Below are 20,862 nucleotides of genomic sequence, written 5' to 3'. Positions count from 1 at the left end.
CAAAGCAGAGAAACAAATCCAGGGCTGATTTAGATCCCAGTCTCCCTTGGCCCAAAAGGATGTAGGAGATGAGATAAACTATAGAGACTGCTTCATGTAGGGGGGCCAGGCCAGCTGGCTCTCTACCCATTACTAATGAAGGAAAATTAGTAGCTCCCTGAAAGCAGTAACTGCTGTCCTACTGGGTCAGTGTATTCCAAGAGGGTTGGTACCTTATCAGATAAGAGAGCAAACATTTGGTTAAAGTTCTTCTTTTTTTCCACAAAAGTAGTGCCCTTAAAGGAATTTATTACCAGCTTTTAAAAAAAGATATATATATATATATATATATATATATATATATAAAATTTTTATTAATTTGGCTGGGCCGGGTCTTAGTTGTAGCATGTGAACTCTTAATTGCAGCATGTAGGATCTAGTTCCCTGACCAGGGATTGAACCCCGGGCCCCCTGCATTGGGAGTGCAGAATCTTAGCCACTGGACCACAAGGGAGGTCCTCATCCATACTCAGCAGCTTTAAACACAATAACATGAAACATTTGGTGCCATTTATTGTATAGAAGTGCTGAACAAGTACTGTGAGGCGTGGGCACTGGAGAAAACTAAGGGGTATTTTAGAAAACTCATAGAAAAAACTCCTATGGCTTCTAAAGTACCTAAGTTGATCCTTTTAACACTGTTATGGAGGTAAAAAGAATTGAAGCCATGAACTCTGTCTTTCCAGATGTGAGAAACAGGCTAAGTTCTTTGAGAATGCTGACCTGAAGAGCTGGTATGTTGCAGTGTTAAGTACTTACTGTTGCATCATCAAAGCCAGCAGTAAACGTATGGATATTCCGAGGGTTTCTCAACTGGTCCATCCCCAACACACCAGACCCGCCATAGACGGGGACCTAGCTCCTGTCTCCTCTGGGGAGATGAACAGAGGGCAGAGAAACAGCTAAGCACCAGGGGACCAGAGCTGAGCAGGCCACACCCAAGTCACCCTCAAGGAGTTTGTGTTCACTTGTAGGTGCTTCCAGAATAAAGTGTTCAGTTACAATTTGGGCCTCAAGAGATTAGGAACTTCTGCTTTCTATTCTCCAGGAAGCCAGAAAACAAGCCACTTTTTACACTGACGCTTTCTGACTCTATAAATACCTCCCTTCTTTCTATGGTCTGTCTGGGGGCTGACTCCAGCCATCAGGAGGAGATTGTGGGCTCCAGTCAGAGTGCCTGGCCTTGAATCCCAGTGCTACTTAACTGTTAATAGCTGTGGGTCCTTGGACAAGCTGCTTTTCTGTACCTTACTTCTCCCCCAGGGGCAATAATACTTAATTCAGGGTGCTTGAAGATTAAATGACATTTTGTACATGAAGCACTTAACAAGATGGATGCACAGCCCATAAGAGCACTCAGGGACTGTTAGCTATCAGGGTTCAAGGCCAGTCTGGGAAGTACACCTGGGCCTCGCGAGTGGCCCTCTGTGTCACTGTGGACATCTCGCTCCACTTCCTTTCTTCACACTGCTGTCCTCTCACCGCATCTGATCTTCAGAGGCAGCTGGCCTGCTGCCTGGAAAAATGCACGTGCTGCCACAGCGCCCCCTTCCGGCCTCAGCAGGTGAGAGGCTCTCCCCAGGCCACTGTGAGGGAGTGAAAGGCACTCAGTTGTGTCCAAGTCTTTGTGACGCCATGGACTATACAGCCCATGGATTTCTCCAGGCTAGAACACTGGAGTGGGTAGTCTTTCCCTTCTCCAGGGGATCTTCCTGACCCAGGGATCGAACCCAGGTCTCCCACATTGCAGGTGGACTCTTTACTAGCTGGAAGCCCTGGCCATGAAAAATAAAACACTTAGAACCTTTACCCAAACTGCCATAGTCACAAAAGAACTCCACACACACTCAGCCTTACAGAGATTTTTTATTATTTAAGACCCAGTCATGCATACTAAAATTACATGTTTTCACCATTTTGACTTAGAAAATGCACTAGAAAAATAAACTTTTGGTCAAAACAAACACTGAAGTAGATGAATCCACCACCACGTGTCCCTATACTTGAAGCCAAACTGAATTTCAGTTTGAAGCAAGGAAGGCAACCAGTGGCCGAAATGATGCCCCAATCTGGTCCCAATTAGTCCATCTCTAACCCCTTCAGAGTCACTGTCAGAGGCTCTTGGCCCCAGAGAACTTTTAAGTATTTTACTTGTAACAGGTTCCCATCTGATATGCCAAGAGGTCAAGGCATATCCCTAAGAATCCCAGTGGACGGCAGCTACTTAACTGCCCAGCAAAACATGGTGCCCAGTGAGACGAAAAGATGAGTGGCTGATTGGCAGAGAGCAGAACGGTCACTAGCAAGGCCATTCACAAATCACCCTGGGCCTTTGCACGGAGCAAGCGCCGTGAAGGAAGAATATCTGACTCTGACATTATATATTGTATTTCAAGCCATTTCTGCGTCAGGAGAGCAGGAGGGAACTTAGTAGAGATTTACAAAACTCACCTCAATACTGAAAGTGTGACTTTTCAGATGTCCAGCGTGACTAGACATCTTTCCTGAACAGTTGCCATGTTTTCTGTTTGTGATCTCCACGCCTCTCATGGCACAGGACAGCCACACATCATTAGCTTAGCGGACATTTTACTTCCTAAATGAAAGAAGTGGTTTCAAAGGAAAACCTTAAAATGAGGTATTATGATAATGCCACAACAGTACCATAGCTTTTGGCTACGCAAATGAAAAAGCGACCCCATAACTGATCTGAGAATCAGATGGCATTTAAAGTAACTGCCCACACATGGAGATTTCTGGAAGGCTCAACATCTCACAGGAATTCAGGGAAAATATCTCTTATTACCCTGACTCTCTTTCTGGCAAAAATGTAGTATCTTGTGAACTGAAGTGTTTGTAAAGCTCTAAGGACAGGCTCGTGACATTGAGCAATGTCAGGTTCGTGACACTGTACAGGAGGCAGTGATTGAGACCATCCCCAAGAAAAAGAAATGCAAGAAGGCAAAATGGCTGTCTGAGGAGGCCTTACAAATAGCTGAGAAAAGAAGAGATGCTACAGGCAAAGGAGAAAAGGAAAGATACCCCCATATGAATGCAGAGTTACAAACAACAGCAAGGAGAGAGAAGAAAGCCTTCCTCAGTGATCAATGTAAAGAAATAAGGGAAAACACTAGAATGGGAAAGACCAGAGATCTCTTCAAGAAAATTAGAGATACCAAGGGAACACTTCATGCAAAGATGGGCACCATAAAGGACAGAATTCGTATGGACCTAACAGAAGCATAAGATATTAAGAAGAGGTGGCAAGAATACACAGAAGAACTGTACAAAAAAGATCTTCATGAGCCAGATAACCACGATGGTGTGATCATTCACCTAGAGCCAGACATCCTGGAACGTGAAGTCAAATGGGCCTTAGGAAGCATTACTACGAACAAAGCTAGGGGAGGTGATGGAATTCCAGTTGAGCTATTTCAAATCCTAAAAGATGATGCTGTGAAAGTGCTGCACTCAATATGCCAGCAAATTTGGAAAACTCAGCAGTGGCCACAGGACTGGAAAAGGTCAGTTTCATTCCAATCCCAAAGAAAGCCAATGTCAAAGAAGGTTTAAACTACTGCACAATTGAACTCATCTCACACATTAGCAAAGTAATGCTCAAAATTCTCCAAGCCAGGCTTCAAAGTATGTGAACCATGAACTTCCAGATGTTCAAGATGGTTTTAGAAAAGGCAGAGGAACCCGAGATCAAATTGCCAACATCCGTTGGATCATGGAAAAAGTAAGAGAGTTCCAGAAAAACATCTGCTTTATTGACTACACCAAAGCCTTTGACTGTGTGAACCACAAGAAACTGTGGAAAATTCTGAAAGAGATGGGAATACCAGACCACCTTACCTGCCTCCTGAGAAATCTGTATGTAGGTCAAGAAGCAACAGTTAGAACTGGACATGGAACAATAGACTGGTTCCAAATAGGAAAAAGAGTATATCAAGGCTGTATATCGTCACCCTGCTTTTTTAACTTATATGCAGAGTACATCATGAGAAACGCTGGGCCAGAAGAAGCACAAGCTGGAATCAAGATTGCAGGGAGAAACAGCAATAGCCTCAGATATGCAGATGACACCACCCTTATGGCAGAAAGCGAAAAAGAACTAAAGAGCCTCTTGATGAAAGTGAAAGAAGAAAGTGAAAAAGTTGGCTTAAAACTCAACATTCAAAAAACTAAGATCATGGCATCCAGTCCCATCACTTTGTGGCAAACAGATGGGGAAACAATGGAAACAGTGAGACTTTATCTGGGCTCCAAAATCACCGCAGATGGTGACTGCAGTCATGAAATTAAAAGACATTTGCTCCTTGGAAGAAAAGCTATGACCATCCTAGACAGCATATTAAAAAGCAGAGACATTACTCTGCCAACAAAGGTCCGTCTAGTCAAAGCTATGGTTTTCCATATGTATGGATGTGAGAGTTGGACTATAAAGAAAGCTGCGCGCTGAAGAATTGATGCTTTTGTTTTTGTGGTATTGGAGAAGACTCTTGAGTCTCTTGGACTGCAAGGAGATCAAACCAGCCAATCATAAAGGAAGTCAGTCCTGAATATTCATTGGAAGGACTGATGCTGAAGTTGAAACTCCAATACTTTGGCCACCTGATACGAAGAACTGACTCCTTGCAAAAGACCCCGATGCTGGGAAAGATTGAAAGCGGGAGGAGAAGGGGATGACAGAGGATGAGATGGTTGGATGGCATCACCGATGCAATGGATATGAGTTTGAGCAAGCTCCAGGAGTTGGTGAAGGACAGGGAAGCCTGGCGTGTTGTGGTTCATGGAGTAACAAAGAATCGGACACGACTGAGTGACTGAACTGACTGAAGGACAGGCTGCTCCTTGTGAAAGCAGGATGAAGTACTAGGGAGCTGAGGCCACCTCTGCCGACAGAAAATAGGAAACTCGAGAGGGGAAGCCAGGGTTGTTGCACTTTTGGCTATTTCTGTAGATTACTCCCAGCCTCTGGCCATGAAAGAACAGAATTCCAGGAAGAAGCACAATTTTCCAGAATTCTGTACAGTAGAGAAGGAAAACCCCCCCTCCCCATTACCCAAGCTTACAGACTCATTTGGAAGCATTAGGTGTCAGTTCATTCAGACCTAAACTACCTAAAAAGTCATTCAGATGGCGGGGGTGGGGGTGGGCGGGGGAGAACAAATCCCTGATGCCAGGAACAGAGGGTTCAGGGCTCCCAAGTGTAGACCCCCTTCATCATAAGACGATTCAGGGATGTTCAGCAGCTGACCAAGGTCATGTGGCAAAGTAAAGCTGGAACTTGGGTCTCCTGGTTTACTATTTCTTTCTCTTGCCTACAGCACACAGCCCTGAATTGCAGGAAATGTTCCTTTTCAGGTGTCTGAAATGAGTCAAAACTTTTACCTTAAGGAAAACACTCAGTTCTCCTGGTGTTCAGTTACTTGCTCCCACTGCTGAGTGAAACTCCCGGGGTGCCCCTGTGGTCATTCCCCTGCCCTGCTGAGGCAGCTGTAGAGAGAAGCCAGGCAGAGACCCCCACGTCTTTCACCCAGGGAGATCCTGCTTTCACAGCTCGGACCAAGCCTCCTGAAGTGCCAAAACCACTTGCTTTTCCTGGAGCCAACATAAAACACAGCAGCTCCAGCAGCTCCAGAAGGTAGAACAGCCCTTGGCTTTGAATCCTTTCGGAAGCCGAACGAAACAGCTCCTTGATCTAACTGGGAAGGTCTGGGAAATGGGCAACACCCTTCCTGGTCTTTGAGGAATTTCTGGAGGTGAGCTTGGCCGTCCCCACGTTAAGACACATGGACAAAGTCAACTGGCCAGGAATGCAATGCAGTTTAAACCTTAGAAATTTGGGGCTGAATGATTCATGTCTAACTTTTCTGTTTTGTTTTTTAATCTCTGTCCTCTTTGGGACCTAAGAAAACCTGTGACCGATTCTCCCAGGCAGCTGGGTTCTGCACTCATTACTACAGCCATCCCGCTTGTCCCATTTAGACCTTTTCAGCAGTGGTGGTCTTGCCATCATTGTCATGGCATCGTCTAGATGGGACTAGAGGCAGCCAGGGGGTGTATTTTGACACCTCCCACCCAGCCAGGTCCTTAGAGCATCCGAGGTTAGTATCTATGGTGAAAACAGTTCTTCCTAGAATTGGCACGAATGAGGTAAGTCATTTCCACCAACAACTTCTCCAGACATTTTAAAAAGTGCTAGAGAGAGAGAAATAGCTTATAAACAACTGATTGGCCTTTACGTGTCAGAGGACTGTTCTAGTCCTAACTGAGTCATTCAGTTTGCCTGCTGCTGCTCTAACAAGTGCACAGAGAAGCTAACACACACAGTGCATGGTACTTGTCACTTTTTAACACCACAATGTGCATGGAATGAATGAAAGGAAATAGGTCAAAAGCCATCAGATGAACCACCTAATTTGAGGCCTGGGCTAAGGCTAAGTTCTTGACAGGAAGGGTCTAAAGTGCTAAAATGCAGAACTAACATTCAATCTGGCTGGACATGAGAGATAGAAACTCAAGTGGGTTGGGGTGCAGGTGTCCCAGAATAACTTGCCCTTATTTCCAGAGGCCAAATTTTAAGAATGCCAATTAATTTAACCCTTTACCATCGCCAAGTTTAAAATATAAGCCAGAGTCTCAGAGGTGGAAGGAATTCATCCAAGATCATGGGCATCGCATCTGCCTTCACTACCCTCCCTGTGAAAGGAAAATGGGTATTGCTGATCCACTGGTTTCTATAAAGACAGGGCCGAAGCAATGACGCATCCCTCTTGGGAAGGCCCATGCATACCGCAAAAATACAGAATCCAACCACTGGTATCTAGAGAGTGCTCTTTCTAGGCAGAAAACCAATGTCTAACATTCAATAAATAACCAAATTGCAGAGCCCCGTTAGTGGACAAAAGGGCCCTCATCGTCACTTCATTCAGCCTGATTTTACAGATGAGAAGGCTGGAGGCCACAGAGGCTCGTGTGTCCTGTCCACAGAAACACATCTAAGGCTGGGACCCAAGTCTCATAATTCTTAGGCCAGAATTCTTTTAGCTACACAGGACTGACGTCCAGGCTTCTTGGTTGAGTAAAATCACGTGCGTCTAGGATCATGTATGATTCTTTTGAGAACCAGGACTAAGGCTTTATGGGTTCGGAAAAACTTTAAGGTTCTATTGCAAGATTCAACCCATGAATCCCAGAGGTACATAAGGCCCCTGGTTCCCGAGTTTGATCAGGAGGTGCTGCTTCTGTCCTCTTGCATGATTCAGTGAAGGTGCTTTCCAGACCCAGTGATGGACCTCTGACTTTCAAGATGAGAGAGGTCTGTAGTCTCTTTCAAGACAATCTCATCATCTCACATGTGGCCCCCTGGCAGGCTCGGCCAAACTGTCTCACAGGAATGCACTGCCTGGCCAATCGGGGTTTTCTCCTGGAATGTGGGATCAAAGTGACGTTGGTCCTCATTTTTCTTGCTTTGAGCTCTCTAAGAACCAGATACGGCTTCCACATTCATGGCTGCACACTGGGATTCCAAATATTTTGGAATTGCTGGGGGACTTTCTCCATGTCTTCCACAGAGTCATTCAAGCCACCCAAGCCTCACCCTATGGCTCAGAGCTGTCCAGGATTTTCCTCCATGCTACAGTTCCGTTCCAAGGAGCAAGACAATCCCTGGCACCTCGAATCCTCCTTGGGCCTCTCCGAAGAAAGAAGGAAAGGTTGTAAAGATGGTGACATTCGCGGGGGACTGCCTAGTAGCAGGAGTACAGCTGCGATTTCATGGCCCGCATGGAGTCATCACAGGGCACCTCTGAGCTCAGCCCCTCGGGCGGCAGGGCCTGGCCCAGGATGCTGTCACAGGGAGGGCCCGGCTGGCAGAACTCCCTTACGAAGTCCTCCTCCGAGGCCAGCAGCACCGCGTTCCAGGCGGTGATGTCCAGCTCTCCAGCCGTGCCCCCGTATTCCCTGGGGAGGATGTTTCTTGGAAGGTTTGTGTGGAGAGAGTTCAGGTCAGACCCGTGAAGGAAAAACTACAGAGAATGAAAGGAAAGCACACAAGTCCTTGGGTTAATCAGTAACCTTTACTAGAAGGTGCTCAAACACACATCTGTTGAATGAATAAGGGAATGGTTGATGCCAACTCCACTCTTCCAGTGCCGTGAAAAGCTTGAGGATCCTTCACCCTCTTTTCCTCACACCCTGTATCCTGTTAGCTGGTCCTTCAAAATACCTCCAGCAGCACCTCCCTGCTACCCTAGTGGGACCAGTTCACCATCCCTTCTTTCCTGGATTCTCAGAGTGTCTTCCTCCGTTCTGTGCTTAAACCCTTGTCCCACCACAGCCTAAGCACTCGTCAACGTAGGTCAGATCAAGTCACTCCTCTAAAACACATGGACTTCCAGTGCACCCATCTCATGCAGACTAAACACCAGAGTCCACATGATGGCCCACACGGTCTGGCCCATTACACCTCTGCCTCCCCTTCCTCCCATGCCCCGCTGGGGCTCCTCCAGGCCTGCTTCCCCCGCCCCCCGCCCGGCTCAGAGTCCCCCAGATCCCTGTAAGGCTTACTCCCTCATGAATTCACGTCTTCACTCAAACGCCAACTTCTCAATGACACCACCTCTGACTATCCTACGGAATACTACTGCTCCTTTCCTTCCAGAACCTGCTGTCTCCTTTCTCTTTTTTATTTTTCTCCATAGCATTAGCACCTTCTCATCCTAGATAACAGACATAACTCACTGTCTGTCTCTCTAGAACGTAAGCTTCTTGGGGGCGGAGATTTTGGTCTGTTTTGTTCATTGAGACCACATCTGCACAAAGCTGATAAAAAAATAGTTTTGAGTGGATGAATTACCATACGATGGACCAATTGAACAGATTATTGGACACCAGTAAGGTCATTTCGTAGATGTAAAAGACCTTGCCCAAAGACTGCTTTGGTAAAAGCAGGTTCCAAACAGAAGCTCCAGGAAGCAACATGGGTTCAAACCCAGGGTGGGAGGCCACACTGAGAGGTCCTCAATCCTAACAGTGCAGCAGAATCACCTAAGGAAGTCTTAAAAGCACAGGTTCCTGGGCTCTACCCCTGAACTGACGAGTTGAAATCTTTGGGGAAAGGGCCTGGGAATCTGGATTTCAAGTTCCCTCCCTCACAAATGAGATTCTACATTTCCTCTTTGAAAGTGAGAACAAAATTGAAGAGTATGTGAGTGACCATAACCATTTTCCTAGGCCTACCACCCATCACATTTCAGTCATGGTCCTCGGAAAGTTTAAAAGATCACTGGCTCTTCAGGGTCAGAGGAAGACTATTGTTTTTTTCTTTTTTGGCTGCACCTTGCGGTTTGCAGAATCTTAGCTCCCCAACCAGGGATCAAACCCAGGTCCCCTGGAGTGAAAGTTCAGAGTCCTAATTCCTGGACCACCAGGGAAGTCCCCAGACTGTCTTTTTAAAGTGTCACCTATCCTCTCTAACTTAAAAATTAAACTATAAACTCACAGATCTCATAAACCTTGAATTACTCTACAAACTTCACACAGTAAGACAACAAATTAAGTAAATGGAAAGGCTTAAACAATTTAAGCTACAGGGACTTTCCTATAGCTTGGATGGTAAAGAATCTGCCTGCAAATGCAGGAGACCTGGGTTCAATCCCTGGGTGAGGAAGATCCCCTGGAGAAGGCAATGGCTACCCACTCCAGTATTCTTGCCTGGAGAATCCCATGGACAGAGGAGCCTGGCAGGCTACAGTCCATGGGATCTCAAGAAGTTGGATACGACTGAGCAACAAATAGACAACAGTTTTAAAGCACAAGAAGCTACAGTCAGAAATTGCCAGGACTCTTTTTAACTGCCCACCCAATGCCCACCCTTTGCCACGTCCTCAAGGCAATGGCACCCCACTCTAGTACTCTTGCCCGGAAAATCCCATGGACGGAGGAGCCTGATAGGCTGCAGTCCATGGGGTCGCTAAGAGTCGTACACGACTATGCGACTTCACTTTCACTTTTCACTTTCATGCATTGGAGAAGGAAATGGCAACCCACTCCAGGGTTCTTGCCTGGAGAATCCCAGGGACGGGGGAGCCTGGTGGGCTGCCGTCTGTGGGGTCGCACAGAGTCGGACACGACTGACGCGACTTAGCAGCAGCAGCAGCAGCATACATAAAATATGATATTGGTTCACAATGCCCAGACCAGGATATTAAAAAGCCTAAATGATCATGGAGCAGAGATGCTCCTACAAAAACAACCCTGGGTCTGCTCTCTCTACAGTCAAGTATTATTTTCCCATTAATTTCATCTTCCCCTCACAGAAAAGACTGTTCACTTATTTTATCTGAAACCTCGTACTTTCCAACTTAGTAGTCCCAGGCAAGAATGATAAACTGGGCTTTTCCGGTGGTCTAGTGGTTAGGAATCTGTCTGCCAGTGAAGAGACCACGGGTTTGATCCCTGATCTGGGAAGATCCCATGTGCCGTGGAGCAACTAAATGTGGCCCAACTATGAAACCAGCACTCTAGAGCCCACGAGCCACAGCTACTGAGCCCATGTGCATAGAGCCCGTGCTCTGCAACAAGAGAAGCCACTGCAATGAGAAGACCACGCACAGCAATGAAGACCCAGTGAAACAAAAAATAATAAATATGTAAATCTTAAAAAAAAAGAATAATAAGTTTATAGTTGTTGCAATAAACTTAGAGATGTCACAGAAAAGGAAGCATAAAAAAAAATTAAAGTATCTTTGATAGGATCATCACTTACTCTGTTTGCTATCTTCTCCTTCAGAAATGGTTTTATGATGGCAAAAATACCTTTAAATATTCGAGGTTCATTCACTACATGGACTGCTTTGATCCGAATGGGGAAACCATCCTGTGGGGGAAGGGAAGGGAAGGGAATGTTAGAATCCCGATGTTAGAATCTGAAAACCGAGTTACCACAGCCTGCCTTTCCCATTTTTAGCCCCAACATCAGTCTGGTCTGATTCTCCCAGTCTCTTCAAAGACAGCCCAAGTCAGGGCTAGACAGGAAGATGGGTCTCAGGCAAAGAGTCTATCTAAGGACCCAGAGCTGGCTTAGGAAAGGGTTAGGCAAGCAGGTGGATAGCTGCCCTCCTTAGGGCAAAAAAACAGTCTGAGCCTGTGTGGTCAGATCTAACAAATATCAGGCCTTCTAGATCAGTGTTGCCCAAAGTGTATTTCTCAGGATGTTACTAGCCTGTGATGCAAAAAGGGTTCTGTGGTAAGCAACTGAGTTTGAGAAACAGTAGACTAAATACAGTCAAACAGGTTTCCTTAACTGCGGGACTGGTCAGGCTTTCAGTATGCAAATGTTTATGTTGAAATTCACAAGAAAGGGGCATGCTATGCTGTATTTCCCAAACATACTTGACCCTGGAACATTTTTTGTCCCCCAGACCATCTTACAGGACTAGAAAACCACTGATTGAATGCATTATCCTGACACTTGAATCTGCACTATATTTGGCAGAAGCAAAGAAGAGTGGAAGCTAAGGGAAGCCCAAGTATTACCTCCACACAAGAATTCACATTTCTGATAATGACTGGAAGTGACATTTAAATGTTTAAATAATCAGCCTGGTGCACAAGACAGGCTCAAACACCATGGAATTTGATGGGGGAGAATCGTGGGATCACTGGTGCCCCACAGCTCACAGGAGACAGCACCCCATCGACTGGGTCTGATGAATGAGGGTCCAGGCTGCCAGACTACATCCTGAAGGTTTCCTCTTCTATCAACAAGGAAAGATAACTCTTACCTTGTGTATCTCAGAGAATTCCCTGAAGGACTGAATGGCTTACCATGACTGTAAGTGTGCTTTGCAGCAACAACGATATATTGGACAGCACAGGGAATTATAGCCATTATTTTGTAATACCTTTTAATGGAGTATAATCTATAAAAATACTGAATCATTCTGCTGTACACCTTAAACTAACATAATACTGTAAAGCAAGTATATACTTCAATTAAAAAAACAAGCACTTTGCATGTGCAAACCATCTCACACACTGCAGACGCAGGAAGAACTTTATGGTTCCCAGAGACTTGTGTTCTGAAATGCACAACATGAGGTGTGAAAAGCATCTGACCAAAACAGCCCAGCAGGGTTCCCTGAGCCCAGGTTCTGCAGAAAAAAGGAGAGGCTCCATCACCTCAGCAGAAACATCTCAGTTCCATTTGTCAAGAATTTCTCTGTCTTCTGGGCCAAAAAAAAACCCCCAAACAAACAAACAAAGCAAAAAGCATTTCTCTGGTTTTTGGGCTCTTGTCCTAAAGTTGATTTTGCCCAGTAACTACTGGAGACCTTGATGAGAATGAGTGGTGAACTGGACTTTTACATTTCTTCCCATAATGCTTTTGTATTGTCCTGACTGTGGGGAGGCGTGGGAGGTGGGGTTTGTGTATTAGGTGGAACTGGAGGTAGACAGGGCCCTGGGAAAGACAAACAGCCACAGGACAGGTACATGACAGATAGGAGCCATACCTGAAGGATGCCAATCACCTTTTTGGCTATAAAAGGGCCAAAATGAGATGCCTTTGATAAGCTCACTCCTTTGTAGTCTGCAAGAATTACAATTCCATTCACCTGGGTTTCTTCAGACTGAATGAGTTTCTCTAGTGTCAGGTATATGGCTCGGATGTTTTCCGTAATTGGATAGTTGCTCGGGATCCACCTGTCTAAGGTCGTAAAAGATAGACAGTATGTTACAGAAATGAATACAAACACGTAATCAGACAGGCCAGGATTTATCTCCTTCCTAAACCGTTGCTTAAAAATGGAAAAGAATTCTACTGGCATGACTATTTAGATCTTTAAGTGGGAGCTGATGCTTCTTGACTCCAAACATAGCAGCACGTTCTGAAATGGAAAAGCAATTGAGTGTTGAAGATGAAGTCGTGAGCTCTGAAGTCAGACTCACCTGGGGTTTGCATCTTCCTAGCTGTGTGACCTGGGGTAAGTTTTCTCCTCATTCTGGGCCTACGTCTCCTCCTAAGTCGAATGGGATAATAATGCTTGCCTTAATGGACATGTGCGCCTTCTGCCATCACAAGTGCCCTTATCTTCGTAAGACCACCCTCATCTTCCTTGGGGGGAACCACTTCTTCCCATGCTAGCCATACTGAGTGTGTAAAGTGACTTCACTCCTGGGTCCAGAGGTAGGCTTGGCCAGTGTGGGCACAGCATCCTCCTGGCCACAGCAAGTAATCCAAGTGAGGTCAAGAAGAAGCACAGGGACTCAATTCTTGGCCCCAAAGGACCTGGGCCCTTCAGGAAGAGAAGATCTCTCTTCTGTCTTGTAGTGGTGAGGCTGGGAGCCTGAGACCCAGGGACCCATGAGGCAAGAGTTGGTCCGAGGATGAAGCCCAGACCAAGGACAGCAGAGATGGAGATGGTTTCCCAATGGTGTAGCTTGAACAAACTCCCCTTTCCAGGCTGGTTGCTCCCTTAATGCTCCCCATATGATTGAGGAGTCTTTCTTTCTTTGGGGAAAAGATGAGAATGACAACTTTTGAGTGTTATCTACTGTTCTCAAGAAAATCCCACCAAGATATGTGTGTCTCTTTTATCTTAGAAAGATAAAACTCCACTGGATTGTCCGCAATGAGATTTGTGACATGTTCAATAATTCTATACAAAAAAATCTTTGTGTAAAAATTGTGCCAGCTTGCTATTTGTAGTGCTGCCAATTAAACCTGCTTCTACAGACTGGCTGTCATCCTTTACAATCACGTATGTCTCAAAAGAGCTTACAAAAAGGCAAACCCAACACCTTCCAGATTTATTTCACATTGAAGTGAAGTGAAAGTCGTTCAGTCATGTCCGACTCTTTGCGACCCCATGAACTATACAATCCATGGAATTCTCCAGGCCAGAATACCGGAGTGGATAGCGGTTCCCTTCTCCAGGAGATCTTCCCAACCTAGGGATCAAACACAGGTCTCCCACATTGCAGGCAGATTCTTTACCAGCTGAGCCACCAGGGGAGCTAGTTGAGAACAAAAATCTGTCTGCCTCCTGCTAAAATGATGAGTTTGTGGGGAGGTGTTCAAATCTGCTCCAGACATATGGGGGGCGGGGAATCCATCTCAGGAGCTAAGAGTTGAAAGCACGCAAACAGGCAAAACCAGTGTGGTAACATCTGATTGTTTTGTAAGATTCATATGAGCTGAGTACAGAGGAGCAGCAGAAAGTCCTGTTGACTGGTTTCTAGGTTTCCTGGTGCCCTGACTGCTCGACCACCTTGTTTATTGTAAAATGAGTGCATGCATGCTCTGTTGCTCAGCCATGTCCAGTTCTTTGCAACCCATGGACAGCCAGGCTTCTCTGTTCATGGAATTTTCCAGAAGAGAATACTGGATTGGATTGCCATTTCCTCCTCCAGGGGATCTTCCCAACCCAGGGGTGGAACCCATGTCTCCTGCATTGGCAGGCAGACTCTTTACCACTGAGTCACCTGGGAAGCCCTGTTTTAATATGAACACCACCTAATTTTAGAAAACACCTAAAACAGCAGGTAAAGCAGTTAATACTGTGCCTGGTACACAGAAAAGGCTGGTCTCCCAACAAGCTTTGGTAAATGACTAAAGGAAATGGTAACGTGGGGGTGTCAAGACAGAGGGAGGCTTCCACTCCCCATCAGCTGTCCCTTTAAGAAGTTATTTGCACAGGAGCAGAAAGGGTGCCCAGCAGGTTCTCATGTTCCTGGCATGTTTGGGAAGAAGAACACAGCCATCTTACTTTCACATTTGTTCTCAGCTCGGCTCTGACGGAAAATATTGAGGCAGGGGGAAGAGCAGAGAACTCTCCTGAGTGTACTAAGTATTTAGGGTCAGGGAAGAAGGAAAAGAAGACAGAGAATCAGAATGCTTGAGTTCTAGGACCCCTTGGTCTCTATGTTAACCAAAAAGCCTCCTCTCGCATTTCTGATACTTTGGTGGGGGAGGGAATAGGGAGAAAACTACCCCCATTGCAAACTACTGCATCATGGAAATGTCAGGCATTTCAATTACCATCATGCACTGCTGAGATGGAAAAGTGCATCTGAAGTGAAGCTTTTCACTGACTTCACAAAGCAGAGGGGAGGGGGGAGAAGTCAGAGGAGGCAGGCAGACATTGATATCTGTACCTCACCTGCTCACTAAGGAGTGACAGGGTAGGAGTGGGGGTGTCCCAGCAGCCCTGGGTTGCTTTCTAAGCTCACCAGATTCCCAACCCTAGAATCTGGAATCTGCACTGAAGGAACTTATTTGGGTGGCCAGGTAAGCTGAGGGGTGTACAGAGGGATCAAAAGCCAGTACTCAGACAGAAGTGTGAAGATGTGCAAAGGGCAGCAGAAAACGTGGCCCAGAGGGACACACAGACTGACAGACAGGCAGAAGCAGAGACAGGAGAATGGTGGTCTCGGCTCCTGTCCTCTTAAGAAGGATTCTGGGTCTAGCTCTGACTAAGGCCAGGAGGGGACAAAAGGGAATAAGGCACACACACACACACACACACACACACACACACACACACACACACAGCAGCCTTGATTAAGGCCAGGAGGGGACTAAAGGGAATAAGACACACACACACACACACACACACACAGAGTATCCTGGGCAGACACATCCCAGACTGTACCCACGCCCATCCCTTCCCCGCGCCCCCAGCAAGCGCGGTACCTGGGCGGAGGCAGAGGACGTGGCAGCCCCTGGGGTCGGTGTGCGGCAGCACGGTAAGGAAGCCGGAGGCCAGGACCTCCTTCAAGGCGGAAGGCCGCAGGTTGTTGAAGACTTCGGGCCAGCTTCTCCGGCAGCTGTGGTAGTTGATGAGCAGCTGGAGGGCCCGATCGTAGTCAAACTTGCGGGCGCGGAGGAAGCGCAGCAGGAAGGCGTCCTCCAGCGAGGTGCTCAGGTTGGGGCACTCCTTGCGCACCATGTCCCGTAGGGCCTGCACGTCGCGGAGCCTCCATTCCGGCTTCTCCTGCAGCTCCTCCCTGGCTTTGGCCACCAGGTCCTCGGTCAGCGAGCACACGTAGCCGGCGGGGGCGGAAGGCGGCGGCAACTCATTTTCCGAAAGCGAGGCCACGGAAGGGCTGGTTCTCAGCGAGTCACTTTCTTCTGACATTAGCTCCCAGGATCCCTGCGAATCAGAAGCCCTGCCTGATGCCGAGAAAGCCCGGCACTGGCATCGGTCACTCCAAACCCCTGAGTGGCGTGAGGGAGGTGGGTAGAGATGCTATCCTCAAGCCCAAATCCTCAGAACAGTGGTTCTCTCCTGGAGGAGTATCTGAATCACAGTCAGGTCCAGTACAACCCAGCCCCGGGGCAGCTCCAGCAGGATACACACACCGCTCATCACACACACACACACACACACACACACCCCTTGCTCACAGAGGTATGAACAGGTGCTTGACCTTACTGGTAATAAAAGAAATGGAAACTAAAACACCTTTGAATGTCAGATTAGCAAAAACACAAAACAGGGATTCTGATGGGCTTGTTGTTGGGAGAATTAACTGACATAGCCTCTTTAGGGCAGTGTGTCAATTATCAAGATTCCAAACCACATACCCTTACAGATGTCATATGGTATCATTTACATGTGGAATCTAAAAAAAAAAGGGACACAAATGAACTTATTTACAAAACAGAAATAGACTCACAGACGTAGAAAACCAATTTATGGTGACCAAAGGGGGAAATATAGGAGGTTTGGGCAAGAAGTCTTGGACTGCAGTAAAGGCTCGGCCAGGCTGATAGGGGATCCTCAAGGTTAAAGTTGCCTGTTGGAGGAGTCCTACGTTTCACTAATTCATTGGCTGGAGCCAGTCTGGAATTCGTGATTAAGAGATACACACTGCTATATGTAAGATACATAATCAATAAGGACTACAAGGACTATATTCAGTATCTTATAATACCCTGTACTGGAAAAGAATCTGAAAATAGATACATATGTATAACTGTATCACTCTGCTATATACCTGAAACATTATAAATTCACTATACTTTGATTTAAAAAAAAACTATGCTTTGGCCCAGCATTCCATTTTTATGTACTTATATGTGTGTGTAAAATATGGATGATCATTACAAGTATTAACTGTAATGGCAAAAGACTGAAAATACTTTACCTCCATCTCCTTGTTAGAGACTAGTTAAATAATATTACCATATGCCCGGAATACTATTTGGTAATGAAAAGGAATTAGATAGCTCTTTATGAATTGACGTTAAGGAAAAAGAAAGCAGGTTGCAGGAAAGTATGAAAAAAAAAGACTTGTATTTATATTTTAAAAATATATACTTGTGAATGCACCTAAAATTTTTGGAAGAAAAGTACAAGAAAACTGTTAACCATGGTTCCCTTTAAGCAACAGAACCAGACACTGAACATTTAAGAGAAAAGGAGACTCTTCACTGTCCTTTAAAATTTTTTACCATACCCACACATGACTTGGCATGGCGGCTGTAAAACTGACCAGATCTCCTGCGGGGGTGGAACATAACTGATGGGTGTTCCCAGCTGCTGTCCCTCTGGATCCACCACCCAGGGGATGTACACTTTCCAGACTGGCTCCAGCCAATGAATTAGTGAAACGTAGGACTCCTCCAACAGGCAACTTTAACCTTGAGGATCCCCTGTCAGCCTGGCCGAGCCTTTACTGCAGTCCAAGACTTCTTGCCCAAACCTCCTGCACAGGGACCAGGCTCACATAGCTGTCAGCAGCTCTCCCTGATTTCTCCAGTTTCCCCTCCCTTTTATGTGTTGCCACCATTAAATTTCTTCCATTTGTAATCTCACCCTAGTGTCTGCTTCTTAGAAGAGCTGAACTAACACACTAAATGAAAAAAAAAAAAAAATAGCTGCCTTAGATATTCCACAAATAAGGTCCCAGCAATGTTGCCCAGTTTTGAAGCCCAAGCTCTCTGTCCATGGGCTGTCACTCTTCCCCAACTCTGAGCTCCACAAGGAAGGCAGGGGTCGTCTTGGGGCCTCTGTGCATACACAGCCAGTCTTCCCCACAGGCCACAGCAGCCACAGTGACCAGGCTACCTCCTCCAACTCTTAGGTCTGCCCACTCTGTCGCTTGTGTGCTAACCTCCAGCCCTGCCCAGCTTCTTTCATTTTCTCCCAAAGGTGGTTTTCTTGTCTTTGCACATCCTGTTTTCTCTGACTAGCAGGCTCTTCCTTCAGTGCCTCTGGCCAACACCCTATTAGATGTCACTTCATGCATTCAACAGATACCAAGCACTTAATAGGTACCAGGCCCTTGACCAGGCACTGGGGGATACAGCAGTGAGCAAAGAAAAAATCCTGCCTTCACTGAGCTTACATTTTCATTAGGGAGACATAATATAAGCAAAATAAACTGTATAGTCTACTAGAAGATGGTAAGGGCTATGGAGAGAAATAAAGCAGGCAAGGGGGTCGCAGGCAAAGAGGTAGGAGGTAAGGGGGTTGGATATACCTGGAGATAGGAGCTGCAGTTTTAAGTAGGGTGATCAGGGAAGTCCTCACCCCGATCAAGTGGCATGTGTGCAAAGATGAAAGAGATGAGGGAGCAAGCCATGTAGGTCTGTGGGGGTAGGAAAGTGCAAAGCCTGAGGCAGGACCATGCCTGGCTTTATCAAGGAACAGGGAGGAGACTAGTATGGCAAGAGCCAAATGCACAAGGCGGAGAACATTAGCAGATGGATTTAGAGAGGAACTGGGGTCCCAACTGGTACTGGGCTTTGTAGGCCAGTAAGAGCTTAGTTACTCACTTTGGAGGGTTTTGAGTAGAGTGATATGATCGGATTTAGATTTTAAAAGGATCACTGGGTTGTCTCGAGAATGTAAGAGGATGACTGTAAGACGATGAAGACAGCAGCAAAGAGACCATTTAGAGGCTACTGAAATAATCCAGGTCAGGGATGACCACTTTGAAGCAGGGAAGACATCTCTCTCCGACTCCGGTCAGTTTAGGAGCACCCCGCGCCCCCTGCAGGAACTCTGTGGCATAGCACTTCTCTCACTGTGGCAATTGTAGGCAATTTGTGTGCAATATCCACAACTGTCTTGTTTATCATCTTAAACACAGCACTTAACAGGGTGTCAGACACATAGCCTGCGCTGCATAAATATTTGTTGAATGAGTTTAATCTGCTTGGCAGAGGTATGCTGAGTGAGGAACAGATCAACAATCATGGTTCACAGGACCCACCCTGGGCTCTGTTTTCTCGGGAGTCGCCAACAGATGCCCGTAATTCCAATCCATTACTTAGCCAGAAAACTGACTGTAATGTCCATGGACTACAGACTAGACTCAAAGTCCCTCTCCGGCCCCTCTCCCACCTTTCCTCCTCTCAATGCACATTAAATGTCAGTCAAAACAAACTAATGAACACCTCATGCATTTCTGATACCTCTGTCTGGGAGTTTCTTCACCTCATTTGTTTCCAACCAGGCCTAGCTTCAAAGTCACCTCCTCTATGAAGCCTTCCTTGACTTCTCCAGGTTAACTCCAGTGTTCCACAGCACTCGGTTCCTACTTCTCTTTTAGAAACTGCAGTTCAGTGTCATGTGTGTTTATCCAAAACTCTTCTGAGTCAGTTTTACCCATCCATTCATTTATCAAATAATCACTGATCACCTGTGGAAGGTACTATGCTTAGAAGTGCTGGGCACACAGCAACGTTCAATATAATTGCTTGCTTTATGAAATTTAACTCAGTGGAATGATGACAAGAGATAACATGTTCATGCATGTTTTACCATGTATGGTGCCCTATGATAAGCACTTTACATCCATCTCTCGTTTAATCTTCACAATATCTGGTGAGAACACTGATACTGTTACTGTTTTACAAAGAGGGATCTGCCCACTGGAATGTGAATTTCAAGGCAGCAGACAAATTGCCTCTCACATTCACTGCTCTCCCCAATGCTTGGACAGTGACGGTGCTCTGTAAATAACAGTGGATGAGAGGTTAAGGGCCCAAGGGTACCCATCGCGTGAGGCAGAGCAAAGACGTGGGCTCCACACTGGGCTCCACGCTGCACCTAGAGCTTCCAGTTTAATCTCCAGGGCCCTGGCGGTATCGAATACAGCGCACGACTCGGTCAGTCTGGTGAAGGAATCGATGGGTGGGCATATAGATGGGTGCAAACACCATTTGTTAGGGGGAAGCCGAGAACCTTCCTCACTTGGAGCCTAACATTTTTCGAGCATCACCTTCCTCCCCACCCTCCCCCAGGAGAGGTCAGGAATCCACCGTTCCTGGAGACCCAAGAGCCCCCTCACCGCGTCGACAACCCTCCGAGGCCCCCTACTTCCGGTTGTCACCCCTTCCCCAGGGGTCCCCGTTTCCTGGGGTCTCTCCCTACGCGGGTGCCCCACTTCCGGTCATCCCTCCCTCTCGGGGGTCCCTCTCCCCCGTCCCGCGGGCACACGGGCTCGCGGGCACTCACCGGCCCGGCTACGGGGCGGAGCGCGGGTCAATCGGCGGCGGGAGCCTCGTCCGGCAGCGCGCACAGAACAGACCCGCACTCCCTGCCCAGCCGGCCCGGCCGCTCGCGCCGGAAGTGACGTACACAGAGCGTGGGAAGGTGGGGCGCCGCCCCCGTGAGTGCGCATGTGCGACCTTTCCTTGCGGGACAAGCATTCAGTCCCCACCTGGTGGCCGAAACCGCGCCGTGGGTTCCTGAATCTGGGGAGAGGCTGGCTGCGAGGCACAGGTTTCGGTGGCATAGCTGGGGAAGCTGGGGCCTCGAGAAGGAAGGAAAGGAGCTGCCGTTTGCCAAGAACATA

At 46.9% G+C, this 20,862-nt stretch overlaps 1 protein-coding gene across 4 annotated transcripts; it reads right to left on the bottom strand.

Annotated features, from left to right (window-relative positions):
• Positions 1–1,886: 1,886 nt before the first annotated feature.
• Positions 1,887–20,655, bottom strand: TTPAL (alpha tocopherol transfer protein like). Of its 4 annotated transcripts, XM_061437678.1 has the most exons (7): positions 20,523–20,609; positions 19,478–19,704; positions 16,640–16,677; positions 15,746–16,205; positions 12,564–12,757; positions 10,817–10,927; positions 1,887–8,075 (listed from the first exon to the last, which is right to left on the bottom strand). In XM_061437678.1, the coding sequence occupies exons 3-7, from the start codon at positions 16,652–16,654 to the stop codon at positions 7,797–7,799; spliced, it is 1,059 nt and encodes a 352-aa protein (XP_061293662.1). In that variant the 5' UTR covers positions 16,655–16,677; positions 19,478–19,704; positions 20,523–20,609; the 3' UTR covers positions 1,887–7,796. The 4 variants fall into 4 exon arrangements, with proteins under 4 accessions (XP_061293662.1, XP_061293660.1, XP_061293664.1 ...); XM_061437676.1 differs by lacking the exon at positions 19,478–19,704 and having other exon boundaries at positions 20,523–20,621; XM_061437680.1 differs by lacking the exon at positions 16,640–16,677.
• Positions 20,656–20,862: the final 207 nt, after the last annotated feature.

The sequence above is a fragment of the Bos javanicus genome, chromosome 13 (assembly GCF_032452875.1).
Source record: "Bos javanicus breed banteng chromosome 13, ARS-OSU_banteng_1.0, whole genome shotgun sequence".
In the NCBI taxonomy this organism is placed as follows: domain Eukaryota; kingdom Metazoa; phylum Chordata; class Mammalia; order Artiodactyla; family Bovidae; genus Bos; species Bos javanicus.
Note: the sequence above shows the minus strand (reverse complement) of the source record. Positions and strands in the feature narration are given on the sequence as shown.